The sequence below is a fragment of the Pterocles gutturalis genome, unplaced genomic scaffold, assembly GCF_000699245.1.
Source record: "Pterocles gutturalis isolate BGI_N339 unplaced genomic scaffold, ASM69924v1 scaffold19582, whole genome shotgun sequence".
Classification (NCBI taxonomy): Eukaryota; Metazoa; Chordata; class Aves; order Pterocliformes; family Pteroclidae; genus Pterocles; species Pterocles gutturalis.
Window position 1 is genome coordinate 146 of NW_010110754.1, and position 8,608 is coordinate 8,753.

At 43.0% G+C, this 8,608-nt stretch overlaps 1 protein-coding gene across 2 annotated transcripts; it reads left to right on the top strand.

Annotated features, from left to right (window-relative positions):
- Positions 1-2,621: 2,621 nt before the first annotated feature.
- TP53INP1 (tumor protein p53 inducible nuclear protein 1) lies at positions 2,622-7,992 on the top strand. 2 transcript variants are annotated; one of them, XM_010073522.1, is made up of 3 exons: positions 2,622-2,908; positions 3,385-3,736; positions 7,632-7,992. In XM_010073522.1, the coding sequence occupies exons 1-3, from the start codon at positions 2,797-2,799 to the stop codon at positions 7,879-7,881; spliced, it is 714 nt and encodes a 237-aa protein (XP_010071824.1). In that variant the 5' UTR covers positions 2,622-2,796; the 3' UTR covers positions 7,882-7,992. The 2 variants fall into 2 exon arrangements, with proteins under 2 accessions (XP_010071824.1, XP_010071825.1); XM_010073523.1 differs by having other exon boundaries at positions 2,624-2,908; positions 3,388-3,736.
- Positions 7,993-8,608: the final 616 nt, after the last annotated feature.

Here is an 8,608-nt window from a genome sequence, read left to right on the forward strand (position 1 = left end):
TTTTTTTTTCTTAAGTGTGCATCTCCTTTGCTAGGATAGAAGAAACAAAAAGAGAAGAAAAGGGGTTGGCATGCATTGGATGTGTTACCTGTAGCAGCCTTTTATTGCTGCTGTAGCTGAGCTTGTCTTGTCTCTTCTGGCAGCTCCTGTCTCGGAGCTGGAGTGCCTCTCATTCAGCCTGTGTCGCGCTTGCCTCCCCCAACGGTGACCCTTGTTAACAGCGTCACTTCTTGGTCCCCATCTGGCTTGCACAATAGCATGCAAGTGTGGTGTTTTTAAAGGCACTTGGCCAAAAGGATGTCAAAACATCAACCGGGTTCTAAATGATTCAGATGTTTTTTTGGATCCTCCTTGGGGTGGGGAAAGGGGGAAATGGGACAATGTGCTTTTGATCTACTGAAAGACATTTATGGGTCAAAAGGTATAGTTTGTTTAGCTTATGTTCTCAGGAACAGTGATCTCTATTTTCCTTTTTAGAGGTTAATTATTTGATGTTGCTGTGATGCCTATGGAGCCTTAATGTAGCAGTGTGAGCTCTCATCTTGCTCAGCTTGAAGAACAAAAAAACCAGCTGTTGCCGGAGGGTACTTCCAGTCTAGATCTAGGAAAGAGGCAACAGATGCAGGTGACAGTGGGAGAATTGGGGAAAGCAAGCACCCATCAGCAAGTATGCTTTGGCTTGCTAGTTAGCCTAAAGAAAAAACAAACTCTCTTTGTTCTTAGCCTTGTGCCAGATAACTGGAAGCTACAGACTTCAAGCTTTCACTTAGAGTCCACTTCCTTATCCATGGCAAGCTGTTTATGATGGAAGCACTCAAGCCTTCTCAAAGAGATGCTTAGGAACTCTGTGGGCATTTGGTGTTTCCTTAGGTAACCCAGCCAGGGCTTAGCGACCTCAAGGGTTACAAGTGTTTCCTGCTAGTAACCACTGAAAATGGAACTTTACTGCAGCTAAAAGCCACTTGGCCACTTCTGCTTGCTGTGAATGTAGGAGGGAGTAAATGTGTGCCTCCTTCTTCACATAACTGACTACTGTTGTCATTTTTTCCTTCCCTCTGTTAAGCCTTTCCATTTTTTAAATGTCAATTTTTCTTTAGACTTCTGAGCATTCTTGTAGCTTTTTAAAGAGAACCCAGATATTTCAGTTTCATGTGTGGTCCTAAAAAACAGTCTTTTGTCAGTACTGCAGCTGAGACATTTGTTCCTAGTCTTGTGTTTTTCTGCAGGTGATAGTTCCTGTTGAAGAACTACAGTGCATAACTTCTGGAGTTACACTGTACCTTTTCATATTACTTCTGAAGACTACTTTAAATTCTAATCCTATCCTTCTGTGCTGTTTGAAAGGGGGGTAGGTGCATAGATGTCTATAGGAGCAGTATTGTATGGAGCAGGTGCTTGTCCTTGCATTGAGCAAGTAGGTGATGGGGTCTGGTGTGCTGGGGTAAGATGGGATAGGAGGCCAAAATGACCCTTTAGTGTGCCCTGAGAGTTACAGGGTGAAGCTGGGTACACTGGCCTTAAATAATATTCTTTATGGGTTGTATCTTGTTTTAAGGGCTGGGTTTGTCGAGTGTAGTGTGTCTTACTCCCTTTTGCTTTCTGAATGCAGACACTCATACCCTCTTACTTGCATCTCTTCTTCCCTATTTACTAAACAGGTATTTAATCTGTCATAATTCTGACATGCTGTGATAATTCAAACATTATCATGGTGAAATTAACTTGTAGTTAAGTCTGCATATTTTTCACATGTAGTCTTTACTTTTTCAGCTCCTTTAATGGCTTCTACTTAATGGCTCATACATAGATATTCAAAGGCTGTAAGCATGCTGATCTGGGGTGGTTGGACATTCAGCTTCTCAGTACTAGTGGAATTTTTCATCTTACCTGCCAGATGTGGAGTTGAGGCTTATGGTGACTAATTATGTGTAGAGTTAGGGAAGTGTATTGAGAAATAAATGTTGATTTTAATAAAGTATACAAGTTATTTTTCCTTGTTGCTTAGACTTGCCATACATGACTAGTTGGGCACTTGCTGTGAAAATGATCCCGTGGGTAACTATGTGGTGTACTTTGAACCTGAAGAGGGGATGTGCCTTCCTACTGTGTTAACTTGTAGGCAGTGGCCCTGAACCGTGTGTGATGGGAGATGGAAGACATGCTGCCATGAGCACCTCTGGGAGCCCTTGCAGGAGTCTCCGGGAGAGGCGTGAGGCTGCATCAGCAGAGGAGATGTGATGTCCGGAGCAGAAAATGCATGCTTGCCCTCCGCATCTCTCTCTGACTAGGAGGAAGACAGGCGGGGAGGTGCGGGAGCACCTCAGTGAGCATAGGCACAGAAGTCCCTCTCCTCCCATAGGAGAAAGTGGGGACTGACAGCTGAGCAGACCTTTGCACGGGGAGGAGGATCTAGAGGAAGGTGCTCAGCTCCGAGGAAGGACCTAGGCTTTTTCTCTGTGTATCTGGCTGGGAAGGAATGGTGAATGCCAATGAAGCTGCCTCTCCTCTTAGGGAAAAATGTTCACTGGTGCCTCAGAATGCACTAATAAGAGGGTTTTGAATTTGTTCCCTAGGGATGCTACCTGTTGCTTTGTCGTTAAGACCCCTGTCATCATTTTTTGCAGGTTTCACATAAACTGTTTACCAGTCATGCCTCTGCATGTCCTGTACCTAAGCTGATAAAGCATCTATGCACTTTAGTCTCAAGTCTATGCCACTCTGCTAGTACAGTGTGAGCTGTGCCTTGAACCTTGGATATAAAGACCTACCAGCCAAAGTCTTGTTCCTGCCTTAGTAATGTTCCAGAGGTTAAATAACATGCTCATGGGAGAGATTGATAGCTTGTCCAGCCGAGAGCCAGAGTTCAGTGAGAAAGAAGACGACGAGTGGATTCTGGTTGACTTTATAGGTAAGATGTCTGTCAAATGTAAACTCTCTCTAGAAACCAGTAGCTTGGGAGAAGCTTTACCTAAGCACAACCAGCGTGGGTTAGAGCATAGGGTATCTTCCAGACAAAGCTACTGAAACATGGTATGTAGATTTATGAGAAGAATTATGTCACGTTGATAAGCCTGGCACAGGCTTCAGCAGATCCACTTGTACAGATAAAATATGTTTGACTTATTATGCAATTGTATTGCTTTACTGATAACAGTTGTTTTATGTGTCTAGCATGGCTGGTCAGGGAACTCCCTTTTCACCTCCCCTTGTTGTTTTGTTTTTTTTTTTTTTTAAAAAGTGTACTTGCTGATAGGGGTTTATCTCTGTTTCTTTGGGTTTTTTTTTTTATATGATGCTTCTGGCTGCCTGTGACCTTGCTGTCTTTGACCTCCTGCAATCACCAACATCCATGGGTCCTGTCCACTGCCTAATGGGCACCTGCAGCAGACACTTGCACTAATTGCTCCGTGGAGGAAGCAGACATCGCTGAAGCATCAGCTGCAGATGGCTCGCCCGTCTTCTCTTGTTTACCGTCTCCCTTGGAACACTTGCCGGAGGCCAGCGAGTCCTGCTTCATCCAGTTTGAGTCATGTCCCATGGAGGAGAGTTGGTTTATTACCCCTCCCCCGTGTTTTACTGCAGGTGGATTAACCACTATCAAAGTGGAAACCAGTCCTATGGAGAACCTCCTAATAGAGCATCCCAGCATGTCTGTGTATGCTGTCCACAACACCTGTCACAGCCTTAATGAGACTGGATGTGGAGACGAGGAGTTTAACAGCCCAGGTAGTCCCAGGTATGTCTGACTTCCCTTGTCAAGAAGCTCTGTTGCTGAAAATATCTGGTTTCTACTTGAGTAGCTTAGACACTTAATACTGAATTTTCCAGCTTATTTCAGAGCAAGTGAATAAAGCATGAATACTGCACAAGGTGGGTAGGGTGGTCAGGGCTGTCTGCATGCTTAGAAAAATGCTATAAAAGGTGACTGTGACAGGAAACAGTTGGGTATACTGTTTTGACACTGCAATGAATATTTATGGAGCCGTATTGTTCTCTCGCAGAATATGCTCCAGTCCTGTTGGAACCAGCAGCAGTTAAGCACATAGCTGATAACACAGATTTGAAAGCACTTTGCCCCCTCCATAGCTATGTGTATTTTTCATAGCTGTTAGTCAGTACCCTCTTAGTCACTTTGTGAGATGACAAGTATTACTTAACTACTGTGACAAGGAAGGCTGTTTTGATATTTTTGGTTCCTCAAACCTAGTGATAGGTTAGCACAGGATTACATTTTCTGCAGGTTGTAAAATTGTTTAATTTTTGGGTCCTAAAGATCCAGCCATGTGGAATTATTGCAGATGCATTTTTACTGTGCACTGGTGCTTTGATGGTAACTCTTCATTATATACAGCTATACAAGTATAGTATACATAGATGTATATAAACAGAGTATTTTTGCCATCATGACTCCACACTTGCCTGTGTGTTCATTGATTTGGAAATAACTGGGTGTTTTGTGAATCCTGGTTAATAACAAAAACTGACTTTTCCCCCCATCTGGAGCTTCCACTTAAAGACAATTGAAAAAGAAAAAAAAAAATCGTAGTAAGCTTTTTTACACAGGAAAAAAATAGTGTAGTGGTGGAGCTGTTGTAGGTAGATGCCCGTTGACTTTTCTGATCACTTCTTGCCATGTCTCAAGTTCTTATTTCAAAGGAATGGGTGACTCTGGGATGACATGCTGCTGTTTAATATTGAAGTATAGTGCTGATACCATTCATCTTGGAGAAGAGGGGATTTGTATAAATATTTGGAGAGGGCAGTTTGATGTTAAGCATCAAGGGTCTAGCTTAAGTGAAATCAGGGAAAGCCATGAGCACATAGCACCTTTTGAAATCAGGGTCTGGGGGAACTGGTGACATTCAAAGTCAGATACTGGCCTCAGTGACTTGTAAGCAAAGGACACCAGTATAAGTTCTTCTGGAGAAGAATCCGATGTTATACTGTGTGGCACAGTTAAGCTGCTTTGTGTCGGGAAGCTAAAGCTGTGGTGATGCTCAAGTGGTGATTTAGGTTTTCTCACACTGAATTCTGTGCTGTTGCTTCATCAGAAGATCTAGACTTTGGTGTAAGTTATTTTGGGTGGCAGAACTGGGAGTAGACTTCAGTCTAAAGCTGAGGTAGACTACAGAAGTTGGGAAAATCAATTACATTGATAATGCACTAAGTTTCAGAAGCTCTTTTGAAGTCTGTAGTGGTTTAATGGTTGGCCATTTAACATTGTAGGGCCAAGAAAAGCTGCTTAAGGCACACTGGCACAGTAAGTACTACTGTTTTGGGACAGTGCTTTTTGTTTGATCAGGCTGCTAGCAATACTGCTTCCTCTAGAGCCTTGTCTGCCAAAACAATACTGGTCTTAGGACTAACCTTTGTGCCAAATGATGTTACTTGATCAAGCCTAACTACATCTGCTTTAACAAGGCAAAATGCTAAGTGCAGAAAAATTACTTAAATGTTAATTGGGGTGGGGTCTGAACACCTTAATGCTTCTTGTGAGGTCTGTCTCTATAGCACAACTAGCAGGGCGCTTACACTTTCTAGCAAAATCGATGCTGGAGACACAATGGTGAATATATGTAGCAGTGGTCTGGCTTTAGACACAGCCCTGTAAAATGTTGCTTTGACACTGATGCAGTCTCATCAGCCCTGTTCTTTTTGTGCCCAGGGTTCACTAGTGCCAGGCTCCCAAAGACAACCACTAAGATATCAAAATGCTGTTATTAGAAGAGTATGTGGCCTTCTAGCTAATTCAAACCACCTCTGCTATCCCAGTTTCACTTTAAGGTGACAAACAGAAAAGCACTGGTTTGCAAAACAGTGTTGGAAGGGTGTTTGATAAAAGGGGGAAGAAGCTTAAATATCTTCAACCTGCAGTGTCTTTAAACCAGTTTTTCTCCTTTTGCAGAGGAAATCTATTTGCTCCTTGTAATTTCCTTTCAAATCAAAAGGATGTTGTATAAACGTCCCCCTGTTAGTCATATTAGTCATATTTTTCCTTACCAAACCACACACTTTGTATTCAGCAGTTGATGCCCTTTGCTAGCTGATGACATGCAGCAAGGGCATGCTTAGGAAATGTGGGCTCCAGTAAGTGTGGTGTGCCTTCCTGGCTCTTTATGGCTTTCCCCAGAAAGGCTTCACTTGGAATTCCACCTCCAGCATTGTTCAATGTGTTAAGGGATCACCCCATATAGAAAGCAGTAGTCCCATATTTGCAGGTACCCTCATGTAAATTAAACTGGTGTAATCTGCATACAAAGTATTTACAAGACACTGAATTAATTTGTGATGTTTTTTCATATATTTCTTGTTTTGTATCTCAAGTTCTAGGTTTAGGACAATATCTGGTGAATGAACAGGGGAAAACCAATCTGTCGCATGTGGCTATTCTGGAGTCTGTAGGCTTCAGTCAGTTGTATCAAGCTACCCAAGGAGCCAAAAGCAAGTGGATTTGGATATTAAAAAAAAAAAAAGTAGAAGGGAGGAGGTACTCCCTTGCTGAGAGGGAGTATTTTGTTACAGTGTCGGGTAGGGGGAGGCAGAAGAGTCCCCAAGAGCAAGGCTACTTGCAAGGGTGTACCATGGGTGTGGCAGACCAGGCTGGTGTCTACAGAGACATCGTACAATAAACGCAAGTTAAAGTCTTTTCTGGAAGAGCTTATTATAGAGTCGTGCTAGTGCTGAAAAACAGACTTCCCAAGAGACCTCGTGTTCATGCCTGAGCAGGCTCTTGGTCTTGCAGTCATCTTTCCTGGGCACCATTGAGTTGACAGCTAGTTGTTAGGTCCCAGGTGGGGAGAGAGAAGGCAAGCAACTTTGGTGCTACTGGTCTCGCACCCACTGTAGTACCCAGACTTGGGATTTGCTTTGCTTTTGAAACTGCGAGGCTATTTTTAGCTTTGCTGTGGAAGTTTCAGGAAACACCAGTGATTGTTCTGTCGAGTTGGGAAGTCCTTTTTCAATGTGTCAGTCCCTGCTTGCATAGGCTGCTGGTTTGTTTTTCCCTAGTGCATGGTGGAGTAAGGGTTTGCCAAACCTGCTGACTCTCTGCTCATGAAATCTAGAGGGCTGGTTGAGGACCGATCCTTCTAAGTTATTTCTGATGTGTGTCACAACTGGTCTAGCTTTCCCCTTCCTCTGCATGAACGATGTTTGGATTTACTTGTGTGGTTGGCAATCCAAGCACAATTTCATTATCATAATTTCATCATTTTCAGCTATGTTTTCAAGATTATTTTAGACCAAACTTTGCCTAATGGATAACTCCTAAGTATTCTAAAGCTGGAGCAGTGTGACACACATTGCCTTGTATTTCTGATCTATGCTGCATCTTGGGCTTAGGGAGGTGGGGTGGGGAAGGAAGGGCACAACAGCATAATACACCAAAAGTCTGGAGGCTATTGCTGTGCCTTCACACTAAAAGTGAGTTAGCAGCACTATGCATTACATACTGGTGTGGTTTTCCTAAGCTAGCTTGGGCTCACCTTAGCCCAAATCTCTGTCCAGTAGAATAAGGGTGCCCTTCCGAAATGCTGGGTGTTGTTGATGTCCGTATTCTCCTGCCCTCTCTAGTTTGCATGTCTTTCCAGTGTACCTCAGTAATCGCTGATATTTGCTTGTTACATTTCTAGACTGGAGGCCCGAAATGAAACGGGACAGCGTGTTCACTGCTACGTCACAGCTCTTGCGACTCGTTCAACTTTTCTGGAAAAAAACAAGAGCTTTCGTCCTACCCACTGGATAAAGGAACACAATGAAAGACACTATCTCAACAAAAACGGTCTCCGTCGCCAAAACCTTACCAGGGATTGCCACTCTCGGCAAATCAAGCACAACGGACTGTTTGTTCACCAGCCTTGCCAGCGTCAGTTCAATTACTGATGGCTCTTGTGGTTTTAATCTATGGTTTAATTGGGTTTTTTTTAGGTTGTTCTTGTTTTCATGCATAGGTAAGTGTGGTCAATCTGAAGCTGATCATCAATCCCTCAAACACAATCATAACTAGTGTTGCGTTCTTTTGAAATGACACATAAATCTCTGAACATCTTGCAGCAAGTCCTAAATGTTGATGTTAAGTATCAATGTCTTGGAAGCCTATCAGTACGACAGTTTGTATACTGTTTTATAAACTATGATGTATAGATGGGGTTCTTAGTTGGGATTTTAAAGAAATGTAACCGAGATGGTTACATTTTGCATTAATCAAAGTGGAGTTAGAAAATCCGAGGTTAGCTGTATGCTTCAGTGAGCAGTACTTGACAGCTTGTGTATCTGTCTGTATTCAGCATATATTATTACTTTCTAACAAGGAAATGTAGCCGCCAGTGGATATTACATAGCTATGCTGAACTGTTACAAGAAGGACATCTAATCTAAATTGCCTTGTACCTACTTGTGGTAGTGGAGTCTGTGTGGGTGTGTTGGGTACTTAATATGGGTATCAGGAAAGGGTTAAATGTCCCCCCAGTATTGTTGCAGTATGATACGGCACTGGTGTTACAGATGTAGTACCTCACAGTGGAGTGGAAGGAAAAGTGGACCTATGGGTTAAGTGCAGATGCATAACCCAGAGAGCTGAACTGGGTTTTGCTTGGTACAGTTCAAGTTC

Bases quoted from the DNA above. Each gene is read 5' to 3' on its own strand.
- TP53INP1 (XM_010073522.1), top strand. From the start codon at position 2,797: ATGTTCCAGAGGTTAAATAACATGCTCATGGGAGAGATTGATAGCTTG. The intron at 2,909-3,384 runs GTAAGATGTCTG...GGGCACCTGCAG, and splicing joins GATTCTGGTTGACTTTATAG to CAGACACTTGCACTAATTGC. The intron at 3,737-7,631 runs GTATGTCTGACT...TTACATTTCTAG, and splicing joins AACAGCCCAGGTAGTCCCAG to ACTGGAGGCCCGAAATGAAA.